Source organism: Peromyscus maniculatus, chromosome 2, assembly GCF_049852395.1.
Source record: "Peromyscus maniculatus bairdii isolate BWxNUB_F1_BW_parent chromosome 2, HU_Pman_BW_mat_3.1, whole genome shotgun sequence".
In the NCBI taxonomy this organism is placed as follows: Eukaryota; Metazoa; Chordata; class Mammalia; order Rodentia; family Cricetidae; genus Peromyscus; species Peromyscus maniculatus.
The window spans coordinates 172,849,540-172,863,633 of NC_134853.1; the positions used below are offsets into that span (position 1 = coordinate 172,849,540).

Sequence of the window (14,094 nt, forward strand, 5' to 3'; positions counted from 1 at the left end):
CTTTATTTTTCAGTGCTGAAAAATTAAATGCTATAATGAGTAGAGCAGTTTATGGGGGAGAAAATAGTAGAGAAGAGGATGGTTTATGTGCTCTTTCCTAAAATGTAGCTAATGTAGCTGTTAGCACAGCCTCATTATGCTAAAAACATAACTTTTTCTGTTGTTACAGATAGACTTACATGTGTGGGAAAACAGACCAGAAACACTTCTGAATTAAGGTAACTTAACATATATAATTGGTAGTCTTCAGTTTTTTTTGTGGTTTGTGGGGTTTTTTTTTGGGGGGGGGTTGGTTTTTTTGAGGGAGTCTCACTATGTAACTCTGGCTGTGTAGACTCACTATATACACTAGGCTGGCCCTGAACTCACAAAGATCCACCTGCCTCTGCCTCCCAGTGGCAGTGATTAAAAGTGTGCTCCATGTCCATCATGATACTCAACAGTTGTTTTGTTTTATATTTCAAGACAGGGTTCCTCTGTGTCCCTGGCTCTCCTGGAACTCACTTTCAGGTCAAGCTGGCCTGGGACTCAAGAGATCCACCTGCCTGACCAGGGCTGGGATTAAAGGTGTATGCCACAGAGCCCAGCACTGATCAATTCTTAAAGTACAGTATTTACATTTCTTCTGTGTGTTTGTGGCTAGGTGTCTGACTGAGGTCCTTGCCCGTGCTACACCTGTGCTCTACTGGCAAGCTACATCTACCACCAGCCCAGCGTGGATTTTTTAATTTATTTACCTAGTTTTTGTTATAGGTTTTTTTTTTTTTAAGGTTTTTGTTTGTTTTGTTTTTGTTTTCTTTTTATTTTTTCTTTTTTTTTTTTTTTCTTTTTTCTTTGAGACAGGTTTTCTCTGTAGCTTTGGAGCCTATCCTGGACTAGCTCTGTAGACCAGGCTGGCCTCGAACTCACAGAGATCTACCTGCCTCTGCCTCCTGAGTACTGGGATTACACTCCACCAGTATGCCGCCGACGCCGGCTTGGTTTTTGTTTTTGTTTTTGTTTTTGTTTTAATTATGTATACAGTGTTCTTCGTGCCAGAAGAGGGCACCAGATCTCATTACAGATGGTTGTAAGCCACCATGTGGTTGCTAGAATTGAACTCAGGTCCTCTGGAAGAGCAGCCAGTGCTCTTAACCTCTGAGCCATCTCTCCAGCTCCTTTGTTATAGTTTTACTTTCTCTTACATGGCCTCTATTACTCTGTCACAGTTTTACCTGTTCTTTTGCTGTATTGTCTAGTCTGGCCCTGACCTGCCTCATTCTCTCAAGAAAATTGCTGGCACTTTAGGAGGTCACTCCCTTTCCTTCCTTTTTCTTTTTTTCCAGTCTGTCTTACTAAATGTAGGCCTGGCTAACCAAACTCATACCTCTGTCTCCCCTGTGCTGGGATTAAAGGCCTTTTTTTTTCTTTTTTAAGATTTTTAAGTTTTTTTTGAGATTGTGTGTGTGTGTGTGTGTGTGTGTGTGTGTGTGTGTGTGTGTTTTATATGTCTGTGCACCATGTGCATGCAGTACAAGCAGAGGCCCAAGAGCATACCAAATCCACTGGAACAGAATTACAGACAGGTGTTATGCTGGGAATTCACCCCATATCCTCTTATTTTTATTTTAATTGTATGGATGTTTCACTTACATATATGTATCTGTATACTACATTTATTCAGTGCCTTTGGAGGTCAGAGAGGACATTGGATCCTTTGGAACTGGAGTTAACAGATAGTTGTTAGTCCCGTGTGGGTGATGGGAACAAAATCCCAGTCCTCTGCAAGAGCAACCAAGTATTCTTAACCACTGAACTATCTCTTCAGCCTGCTGCCCCCAACTTCCCTATGGTGTTTCACCTTGTAGGCCAGACTGACCTTAAAGTCAAGCAGTCTTCTTGCCTCGTTTTCTCAGCATGCTGAAATTACAGGGGTAAGCTACCAATATCTGTCCCATTTCTCTATTTAAAAAATTTGTGTGTGTGTGTGTGTGTGTGTGTGTGTGTGTGTGTGTGTGTGTATTGGTTTTATTTTTAATTATATGTGTGTGTGTTTCTGTGTGTGGGTATTTGCGTGTAAGTGCAAGTGCCCCCAGAGGCCAGAGGGTTCAGATTGCCTTGAAGCTGAATTCTCACTAGAATAGTGCGTGCTCTTAATGCCTCTCTCTTCCCAAGCCCTCTACCTTAGTTTTTTGAAACAGGTTCACTCACTAAATATGAGACTCACTAATTCAGCTAGGCTGGCTGGATGGCCAGTAATTTTTAGGTTTTTGTTTATCTCTGATTCCCCAGTGCTGTAATTACAGTCACCATCATGGCTAGTTTTTTACATGGATGCTGTGGTGCTGATCTGAGCTCAGGTACTTTATAAACTGAGCCATCTCACTATCCTCTCTGTGTATGTGTGAGTGTGTGTGCACACCCGTGGGTTGCACACATGTACCTATGTTTGTACAGAGGTCAAAAGAGTGTAACCAACCCTTCAGAACTGGAGTAAGGCATTTGCAATAATGCCTAACTATTACTGTATGTTTGTGTTTGGTTTTGGCTTTTGAGACAGGATTTCTCTGTGTAGCCTCAGCTGTCTGGAACTAGCTTTGTAGACCAGGCTAGCTTGGAACTCAGAAATCTGCCTACCTCCACCTCCGGAGTTCTGTGATTAAAGGCAAGTGCCTCCAGCCGGCTTTCTTTTCTCTTTGTTTTCTTACATTTCAGTCAAGCATCAAGATTCAAAGTCCATAAATTTGGGAATCATGGGGCAGGAAAGAGGTTTGAAACAGGATATTAATTTATAGCACAGGTTGACCCAATTCTCAAAGTCCTCCTAAGTTTTTTGAGTGCTGAGATTAGAAGTATGTTTCACCTTACCAAATTTAAAAGGTGACTATTAATAGAAAACTGAAATACATGCAAAAAGTTAACCACTTGGAAAACTCCTATCAGCAAACTTAAAATCATCACTAGCTCATAGTTGATCTTATTTCTTACATATACCCCTATCCATTTCTCTATTTCTTGCTTGTTTTGAGGAGAATCTTTGTTCTTAAATACTTTGTGTATCTTTAAACATTAAACAATACTATTATCACACTTACAAAATGTGTTGGCAGTTGCTTCCTACACAGCTCCCTGTCTGTATTCAGGTCTAGTGCTGTTTGCTTGGGTTTGGCTTCACAGTTGGTCTAAACCACACACACACACACACACACACACACACACACACACACACACACACACACACACACACACACACCCGTCTTCCTCCCTCCCTCTCTCCCTTCCTTTCTTTCAGATTAAGACAGGATCTTACTTACTATGTAGCTCTGGCTATCCTGGAACTCAGTATATAGAACAGGCTAGCCTCATACTCATACCTGTCTTGCCTCCTGAGTGCTGGGATCAAAGGCATTGACTTAGCACCCCCAGCCACTATCATAACCTCAAATCTTTTAGAAATTCCTGTCTTTGAAAGTAGCATCTCACACAAGGGCAGTAGTGTTCTTTGCCAATGTGACTTCTACTCAGATGTCAGCTATTAACCTTTGAGTTGTTTTGTTGAAAGGAACACTTCAATATTATAATCACTGAGAGGCTTATGGTTGAGGGACACTGTCAGACTGATTATCTCATTTAATTTTTGTTTTAGCTCTGTGACATAGATGATGTTATTCCCAGACCACAGTGAAAAGTGATTTAGTGAGGTCCTATTTGTATGTTGGAGAAACTGAAATTCTTTTTATTGCCCCCCTCCCTTTTTTTGTTTGTTTTTTGGGACAGCCTTAGCTGTCCTAGAACTCGCTCTGTAGATCAGGCTAGCCTTGAACTCACAGAAATCTGCCTGCCTCTGCCTCCTGAGTGCTGGGATTAAAGGTGTGTGCCACCACTGACTGACAATGAAATTGTTTTTCAAAATATGCATCTTTAAAAAAATTTAAATTATAGTTTATTTTGTGTGTGCATGGGTACCAGAATGCACATATGGAAGTCAGGCCAGCTGGCAGGAGTTGATTCTCCCCTTATATGAGATGTATCCTGGGCAATCAAAATAAGGCTGTCATGTTTGACATCAGGTGTCTTTACTGGCTGAACCATCTCAATGGCCCATATTTCTCCTTTTTATCAGTAGCAGGCTTGCAGCCCAAGTTTAATTGTTAGTAGCTGTCTAATAGTAGGGCCCTGAGGTCACTGTTGAGGTACTCTGTCATGATTTCCTTCCCAGGGATCTTGATTGGAGGGGCATTCTGCGGCTGCTGTCTTTGTCACAAAGTTGGGGATGTTACATCTCATACCACATATGTGAACTATTCTAATCATGTTAGCACTTTACTTAAAGATACTGCATGTCACTTAAAGTAAGGCCAGGTCATATCAGCTTGTTTGTTGTCACGTAGTGGGCAAGCACCCTACTTTTGAGCTACATCCTTAGCCCTATGCTTTTAAATTATTCAGATTTCCTAAACAGCAGTTCTAAGTAAAGCTGAGGGCAGATGTGGGTCACGGGCAGTCCTGAGGCCTCAGCAGGTCCTGTCTTAGTGGATTAGAGTGGAAAGTGCCACCTCAGCATAGCCAAAGCTTACCTGGGACGTGCTTTGGAGGAGAAGAGTTGCCCAGGCAGGCAGACCTGATGGTGGGGTTTCCAGAAGGGCCAAGGGACTAACGACACTGAGGAGAAAGTCAAAAGTGATTAAATGTAAGTAGGACTTCTTAAACATACATTTATTTTAAATCATTAAAGCAGTGTAAATAGCATTTGCAGTTGTGTGCTATACTCCAGACTGTAAAAGGTAATAAATATTAGGACAGCAGGTAAAGGCATCCATTGTTAATGCTTCATGGAAGGAGAGAACCAGCTCCTTCAAGTTATCCTCTGTCCTTGTCAGGTGTGTTCCATACACACACACAAATAGATAAAAAGATAAAAAAAAAAAAAAAAAGATTACTAGCTATTAAGATCCTTTCTTTTCTTTCCTTTCCTTTTTTAAACATACTGTGTGAGAGTCAGAGGGTGATTTTATGGAGTCAAGTTTTCCTCTTCCCACCTTTAGGGGTAGGTTCTAGAGATTGAACTCAGATCATCAGGTTTACATAGCAAGGGACTTAAACCCACAGAGCCATCTTATTGACCTAAAAATCTTTCTTTTTAATTGAATGCTCTTTTCATATACTACGGAAAAAATACATGACAAGTCACCCAACTATAGTGCTTAAAACTAGGAAAATGGATTTACTAGAAACCTAGTAAAATTTTTTGATAAAGCTGATGGGCTATTGAGATGACTTTCTGTAAGTTACTGGCTACCGAGCCTGAGGAGCTTTTAAGCCAGCTCAGAAAATTCCTCTGTTTACAAAACCCTGTTAAGTGTGTTGTTTTCAGTCTTGTGATGTAAAAGCTAGGTCAACTTTAGTGTTTATGTCTGGGGCAACTGCTGCTTGTTGACTAGACTAGTTCAGGGTACCTCGTGACTTTGGCTGCTACTTTTTCTTACATGGATGCTGCATTGGGTGGAAGATCTTTATAGCCAGAGTGACTTTTAATAGGGTAAGAAGTGGTGGAATATAGTGACCCTGACTCTGTAAAACCAGTGAGAGGATTTGCAATCTGTAAGGTAAAGCAAGCCAAACACATGCAAGACTAACATGGCACCACATCTTTCTATCTAAACACCATGTTTTTATTCATTTGGAATTTTATTCTATTGTCTATGAATATTTCTAAACTTTAGTTCTTAGATTTTGTGTGCTAAAGACAGAATGGCCCAGTCTTTTCCTGCAAAAGTAAATAATGTTCTCTAATGCTAGGGATGTCCAGGGAAGCCTGAAGTGTTCTCCCTTTGTGAAGCTTTCCTAGTGAGTCAAGCATCTACTCTTAATGCATTTAAAAACAACCACTGTAGCCAGAGATGGTAGTACATACCTGTAATGCTAGCACTGGAGAAGTAGAGTATGAGGTCAGACGGGTGTAATGGTAAATTTAGTTCATATACTAGGCTGGTTTAACAAGATTGTCTCTTTTTTTTGGCGGGGTTCGAGATAGAGTTTCTCTGTAGCTTTGGACTAGCCTATCCTGGACTAGCTCTGTAGGCCAGGCTGGCCTCAAACTCACAGAGATCCACCTGCCTCTGCCTCCCAAGTGTTGGGATTACAGGTGTGTGCCACCACCGCCTGGCAAGATAGTCTCTTAATAAAGGCAGGAGCGGGGTGGGGGAGCATTGACAGAAAATGAGAATACCATTGTGGTCAGAGATCTCTTGGAAGCTCTGTTGCTCCATATCCTGCTTTCCTAGAGAGCTCGGCAACAGCAGGTGCTAGTCTAGGAATATGGAGGCTTTCGTTTAGTGCACAGCTGCACCTTATAGGCTTTTCTTGGTAGTCCATACTGGTGATTACTCTCAAATTCATTTTTCTCAAGTTAAGCACTTTCTGTCCTGACCAGCAACAAAGGCACTTAGTTGGAGGGGATTTTGTTACCATTATATGCATCAGGAGCTGGTAGTGTGGTTCATTGAGGGTATTCATATTTTTCTGTAGAATAGAAAAGTATAAGGAGCTTTAGCAATTAAGCTGTGGGGTCATCCAGATGATTTACCCATGATATGTTTTACTCTTAATGAAAATAACAGTGGTTAGTTAAGCATGTGATATTAACTTTTGAATTTTGAGAAAGATTTGAGATGATCTTGACACAGTCCTAGGTACCCTGGAGCTCACCATATTACCAGAGAGGCCTCAAACTAAAAGCAGTCTTTTACCTCTACATTTCCCAAGTTCTGGAGATTAGAGGCATGCCATCACTCCTAAGGTTTTATTTGCATTCACATGGCACACGTAAATACAATGCTGTCAAAACATTCATACTCTGTAGTTTTCATGGGGAATTAAGCAATTCCACCTTCAATTTTAAGGTGCTTTGATCACATTTATGATTAACAGCCAACATCTTTGTCAGAAATGCAGCCTGTATGCCAGGTACAGTGACATGAGGCCTGCTATTCCAGCACTTGAGATTCTGAGGCAAGAGATTTGCTTATCAGTTCAAAGGCCAAGCTAGGCTACCGAAATGAATTCCAGACAGGCACACAGGTGTCTCTATGTATAACTTCCTCTAAGGAAAAGAAGTCTCTTTCTTGTTTTATTTTTATTTTTGTTGGTGTTTTGAGACAGGGTCTCTGTGAAGTCCTGGCTATGCTGGAATTGGGTATGTAGGTCAAGCTGACCTTGAACTCACAGAGATCCTTCTGTTTCTGCCTCCTAGCTGCTGGACTAAAGGCATGTACCACCGCACTCTGGTTTTATTTTTTTGAGGCAGTGACTAATGTAGTACAGACTGACCTCAAAGCACTGTGTAGCTGAGGATGACTTTGAACTTCCTGTTTTACAGGTGATTACAGCATGAGTGAGGATTCATATATTGTAGGCAAGCAATCTACTAACTGAACTATATCTCCAATCTAGGAAGTCAGGTTTGTTTGCTTATCTAGTTTTGAAACAGTTGTAATATATCCCAGGCTAGCCTCAAATTCTATAGCCAAGGATGGCCTTAAAGGGTGACTCGGATCCTCCTGATTATTTCCAACGTGCTGAGATTATAGATGTACACCACTGAATCCCATTTACCCTGGGGCTGGGCTCAAATCCAGAGCTTCATATATGTTAGTCAAACACTCTACCAACTGAACTTCTGCATCCCAAGGCTGAAAAAAATCATGTTTTATAACAGGATGATCTCAGTTGTCTCTGAGTTTGGGGATGTTGTCTTATATGGCTGGGTATGCAGCACTTGACCAGCCTTTTTCAGTTTATACCTAAAAGGGTGAAGATATTTCTGAGCTTCCTGGGACTCTACAGCCTAGGGTTTTAGTAGAAGTAGAGGACTTCTGGATACTGGATGCCCTTTGTCCTTTAAGGCTCATGATGACTGCCATAGCTTCAAAGTACTAGTTTTCCAGATTACCCTAGTCCTGTTTCCTGAAGAAATTACTCCTGGTTTCTTCATGTGGTAGCTATTCTGGATGTCTGGCATTGTTCTTGGTTTCTGAGAGACTCAAAATCTTTTCATGAGAAAGGCCTATGCTGTTTTAAGTGATATTGTTTTTATTTTTCTGGAGATTGGGTCTCTGTGGTACAGGTTGGCATTGAACTTAAGCTCTTCTTTCTGGGCTAGAGAGATAGCTCAGAGGTTAAGAGCACTGGCTCCTCTTCCCGATGTCCTGAGTTCAATTCGCAGCAACCACGTCCTGGCTTACAACCATCTGTAATGAGATCTGGTGCCCTCTTCTGGCCTGCAGGGATACATGCAGACAGAACACTATATACATAATAAATAAGTAAATATTTAAAACACCTAACTAGTGTATTATACTACCACTATTGACATTAACAGTTTTCATTTTCAGTCTACTACTACATTTTCAGCAATGTATTAGACATTGTTGTACTATACAGAGTCAGTAAGAAATAATGATTATGTTTATATTCCAGTCCTAGATAGGGTTTTAAAAGTTCTTATGAATGCTGTAGGAAAGTTCTCTGTTTTATGAGATCATAGCTCTGAAGTTTTCAATTTTCTAGGTTTTTTTTTTTTTTTAAAAGACAGGGATTCTCTGTGTAACAGCCTTGGTTATCCTTAGAACTCTCTTTGTAGACCAGGCTGGCCTCGAACTCACAGAGATCCTGCTATCTCTACCTCCTAAGTGCTGGCATTAAAGGCGTATGCCACCACACCCAGTGTTTTACTTGCTTTATAAATTACTCAAAATTAAGTTTTCAATTAACCAATCATATTATAGCTTGTCCATTTCATGCCATGTTTCTGTTGCAGAGCTTGGATTCTGAAGTGTGGAAAGCACTGAGACCTGAAGATGAGTGAACTTGACCAGCTGCGGCAGGAGGCCGAGCAACTGAAGAACCAGATTAGAGTATGTAGCCATGTTTATTTATGTTTCAGATCAGAAGGTACCTGTTATATGCATAACAGAGTGAGGTGAAATTGTGCAAATTGTGCATTATTATGTGCTAATCATGCTCCAGATACCTGGTCTATTATGTTTCAGAAATTTTGTTTTCTTACTTTAATTTGTTGCTTGAATTTACATGGCGTTTCTATAAAATTCATCAAAGACTTTGAAATTCTTAATCTGGGGAACTAGGTTTTTAGGTCCTCCTTTGGCTATTGTGGGTCACTATATGAGAAGGTGGCATCAGCTTTAAGAGGAAAGCTGCTAAACTGAGAAAGAAAAAGTTACTTAAAGTGAAAGGATCAATAAAATGGTATTTTAGATGTGCCTGTCTTATTTTTCATGATTTTGAAGTGGGTTGTGCTCCAGGATGACCATTGGAATGTACATAACAGCTCTTGGGTCACCAGAGAGAGCAGATGTGTCTACCTGAGTACAAAACTAAATGAAAGATAAATTTCAGCTGGGTGGTGGCACACGCCTTTAATCCCAACACTCAGGAGGCAGAGGCAGGTGGAACTCTGAGTTCCAGGACAGCCAGGGTTACACAGAGAAATCCTATTTTTTAAAAAAAAAATGAAGGGGAAAGATAAAATTCAGTGTATTCTGATTCTTTCCTTATGGGATGGTACTAGAGATAGAACTGATGCCAAGCAAATGTGGGTTTTATAGTTTAGGGGTTTATATTTTATTTTTTGTTACTTGAGACAGGGTTTCACTTTTCACTATGTAACTTTGGCTGTCCTGGAACTCAAAATGTAGATCAGGTTGACCTTGAACTCAACATTATATGGAGACAATTCAAGTATGTATTTTCTTAGACTTGGTCTAAAGAGCAAGGAAAAAAGACTTAAGACTTAACGGGAAAAAAACCTAGTTTTCATTTTGTTTAGGGTTTTGTATATTTGAAATAGCTTTCTCTGATTTTCATGTTCTCATTTGTAAGGATATAGCTGTTCTCAGAGTCTTACTCAATAAGTTGTTTGTAGCTAGAGTTTTCCTGCCTTGCCCACAGTCAGGACAAATCTTTGTCACCCACCAGTCCCACAGCCGCTCAGACCCAACCAAGTAAACACAGAGACTTATATTGCTTACAAACTGTATGGCCGTGGCAGGCTGCTTGCTAACTGTTCTTATAGCTTAAATTAATCCATTTCCATAAATCTATACCTTGCCACGTGGCTGGTGGCTAACCAGTGTCTTCACATGCTGCTGGTCATGGCGGCTGCTGGTCATGGCGGCAGCTGGCAGTGTCTCTCTGCCTCAGCCTTCCGCTTCTCAGAATTCTCCTCTCTCCTTATCCCACCTACTTCCTGCCTGGCCACTGGCCAATCAGTGTTTTATTTATTGACCAATCAGAGCAATTTGACATACAGACCATCACACAGCAGTTGTTGGCAACAATCAGTATCTCCTTAAACAATAGTCACATTTCCTTTAATTTGTCAATTGTATTCAGGCTGCCAGTGGGACTTTTATTTATTTATTTATTTATTTATTTATTTATTTATTTATTTATTTATTATGTATACAGCATGTATGACTGCAGGTCAGAAGAGGGCACCAGATCTCATTACAGATGGTTGTGAGCCACCATGTGGGTGCTGGGAATTGAACTCAGGACCTCAGGAAGAACAGTCAGTGCTCTTAACCTCTGAGCCATCTCTCCAGCCCCCGTCAGTGGGACTTTATGGAAATCTCTAGCATCATTTTAGCCTTTTTGTTTTGTTTTGGTTTTGATTTTTTGTTTTTCAAGACAGGGTTTCTTTGTGTAACAGCTCTGGCTATCCTGGAACTCATTTTGTAGACCAGACTGGCCTCAAACTCACAGAGACCCACCTGCCTTTGCCTCCCAAGTGCCAGGATTAAGGCATGTGCCACCACTGCCAACTTTCTCTTGAATTTAGAAAAGATAACCAGAATTGCCTGAGATTTAGAGCTAGAGATAAAACAGAAAATATAAAATATCCTCTGCTGTAAGTACTTCATGCCTGGACATCTGAGTCTAGATTGTCCTGGTCAGTGTTTTTTTAATGTGTCTACTCCCCTGGAATTAATAAAACCTTCTAAAATATTTGGTATGATATAAAGTTATTTCCTGAAAAACAAATTTGAATAATATCAAATATTTCCCTAAATGTATTATGTTTTTTACATGGCAGGCAAGTACTATAGCAGTGAAGTACACCTCTAGCCCTAATACTCACCTAAAGTTTTTTTTAGGGTTACTTTTTTTTTTTAAGGGGGGCAGGTTCTTTATTATGGTACTAGATTGATCTCAAAATTGTGAGTTCAGGTGTTCCTTCTGTGTCAGTCTCCCCCATAACTGGGATTGCTTAGCATGCCTGGCTTCCCCTAAATTAAAATCTTAAAGCCAGGAGCTAAGCATGGTGGTACACATCTTTAATATAGCACTTGGGAGGAAGACGAATGATAGTAGTTCAAAGTCATCCTCAGTTATATGGTAAGCTTGAGACTAGCTAGCCTAGGTACCATGAGACCTAGTCTCAAAAGGTAACAGCAGGACTGGAGAGATGGCTCAGCAGTTAACGGTACTTGCTACACTTTCAGAAGACCCCAGTTGGGTTCCCAGCACCCAAGTCAAGGGGATCACAATCCCATGTAACGCTTAACTCCAGAGCTACATAGTAAGACCCTATCTTAAAGGGATAGGGAATTTGATACTTTTTCTGGCCTCTACAGGTACTTGCATAAACCCACACAAACACACACAAAATAAAGACCAAAAAAAAAACAAACAAACAGAAAAACAGAACTTAAAGCCAGGTACAATGAGGCATGCCTGTAATGCCAGCAAATCTAGAGACTAAAGCAGGAGTATTGAAAGTTTGAGGCCTGTGCATGGACCATATGCCTTTGAGATTTTTATCTTTTCTTTGTTCCAAAAGTTCTGAAAACTAAGAATATAAAAATTAAAATTCTGAGGGACAAAGGAATAGGTATTGAATAACGACCTAGAATTATTTTTCAAGTTTATCTTGAAGATAGTCCTAAACTATAGTGTGATTTAAGTTTTTTGCTCTTTTGAGATAGGGTCTTAACTATGTAGCTCTGGCTGTCCTGGAACTCACCATGTATCCTGGAATGGCCTCAAAGTCACAGATTTGCCTGCCTCTGCCTCCTAAGTGCTAGGGACTAAAGGCATACGCCACTATATTGGGCTTGTGATTTGAACTTTTTAAGGGGAATAGAGTGGAGATAGCTATTCTGTTTTAACGTTAAGCCAGCATGGAGGTCAACTACATGGCAGAGGGGAGATTTAGAGAAAGGATAAGAAAGCCCAAGAGTTGGGGAAAGCATGCTTAGAACAGAGCTAGAAAGGAGAAAAGGAAATATTCAGAAAAGCTAGTGGCATTACAACGCTAGATGGTTATAGCCTTATAGCTACTGAAGCTCAAATTGTTTCACAGTAGCTGAAGAAAGATTGCATGGCCAAGGTAAATGTCATGCAAGTATTTATAATATACAGGCTTACTTACTCCCCATGTTTTTACTCTTGTCACATGTATAGTCCCTAGTGCCCTCTTTTCTGCACCCACAGAGTGCCCCTGTATACAGTACTCAGGAGGTAGAAGCAGGAGGATCAGGAGTTCAAGGCCATTCTCAGTTACATATGAAGTTTGAGACCATGCCGGGCGTTGGTGGCGCACGCCTTTAATCCCAGCACTCGGGAGGCGGAGCCAGGCGGATCTCTGTGAGTTCGAGGCCAGCCTGGGCTACCAAGTGAGCGCCAGGAAAGGCGCAAAGCTACACAGAGAAACCCTGTCTCGAAAAAACAAAAAACAAAAAAAAAAAAAAAAAAAAGAAAAAGAAAATGAAGTTTGAGACCAAGTGAGCAACACAAGGCTCTGTCCCAAAAGGGAAAATGTAAAAAGCAGGTAAAAACAATCTTAACAAGTTTCATTTAGTCCCATGTAGCTAATTAAAGTATTATTTCAGTCAGTACTTTACAGTACTTTCATTTCAGTTTTGTTTTGCTTTTAAAGTTCAGCGCCTCACTATAAGGCCATACTTCAGTTCACACTCACTGTGTTTAACAAGCACAGAGTAACTCATGGCCCAAGACCTCCATTGTGGACAGCCCTGTCTTTGTCCATTCCTAGTAAAGATACTGCTTCACTCTCCTAATGAATATTATCTTCACAAATGACTGCATTGAATTTGGACCTTGCCTCTCAATACTGCGCTGCTTTTTACAATGGATTGATTATTGAGGAGAAGTGAAGACCATTGGTCTCCAAATGGAAAAGGAGGACTTTTTTGTTTGTTTTTGAAACAGGGTCTCACTATCTGTTGTTTGTTCTTAGATTTGTTTTTCATGTGAAACATCCCCTGTAGTGATTTGAAAGAAAATGGCCCCTAAAGAGAGTGGCATTAGTGGGAGGTGTATGGCCCTGTTGGAGGAAGTGTGTCACTTTGGGGTGGGCTTTGAGATCTCCTGTGCTCAAACTACTCCTAGTGTCACAGTCCATTTCCTGTTGCCATCTGATCAAGATGTAGACAGCACCATGTCTGCCTGCACACCGCCATGCTCCCTGCCATGGTGATAATGGACTCAACTTCTGAAACTAAGCCACCATCACAATTAAATGTTTTCCTTTATAAGAGTTGCCTTGGTCATCGTGTCCCTTCACAGCAGTAGAAACCCTAAGACAACCCCCTGCCCCCCCAAAAAACAAAAACTGTCAGTATTTGTTGTTCCTAAGGAAACATGGGCTCTCAAACAAATGTTTAATTAGAACATACATGTGTTAGATACAGAAGAACTGAACTTACTCTGGTTGATGAGCTGCACTATAAACACAGTCCAAAATGTACTCACCCAGAGACTGAGCTGAGCTGGACGCAGACTTTCTACTTTCAGTGGGAGGTGACAGTGCCTTCCTGAGATGGGTCAAGCCTCTTCTGTGGTGGAGCTTTTGCTCTCACACCCAGACAGGACAGGAAATTGACTGATTGGTTGAGTGGACATTATATTCATATTCATGAATCCATTAAGAAATTACTGTGTGCTGGTCGGTGTTGGCACACACCTTTAATCCCAGCACTCGAGAGGCAGAGGTGCTGGATCTCTGTGATTTCCAGGACACCCAATACTGTTGCATAGAGAAACCCTGTCTCGACTGCCTCTCCCCTCCCC

At 40.9% G+C, this 14,094-nt stretch overlaps 1 protein-coding gene across 8 annotated transcripts in view; it reads left to right on the forward strand.

Moving 5' to 3' along the window:
* Positions 1–14,094, forward strand: part of Gnb1 (G protein subunit beta 1) — a 78,425-nt gene that overhangs the window by 39,159 nt on the left and 25,172 nt on the right. For 5 of the 8 annotated variants that reach the window (XM_076565877.1, XM_076565874.1, XM_076565881.1 and 2 more), the window contains 2 exons: positions 170–218; positions 8,798–8,894. In XM_076565877.1, the coding sequence (XP_076421992.1) occupies positions 8,838–8,894 (57 nt within the window). In that variant the 5' untranslated portion in view covers positions 170–218; positions 8,798–8,837. Of the gene's footprint in view, positions 1–169; positions 219–7,357; positions 7,440–8,797; positions 8,895–14,094 lie in introns of all 8 variants that reach the window. The other 3 variants (XM_076565880.1, XM_076565878.1, XM_076565879.1) reach the window with 2 other exon arrangements.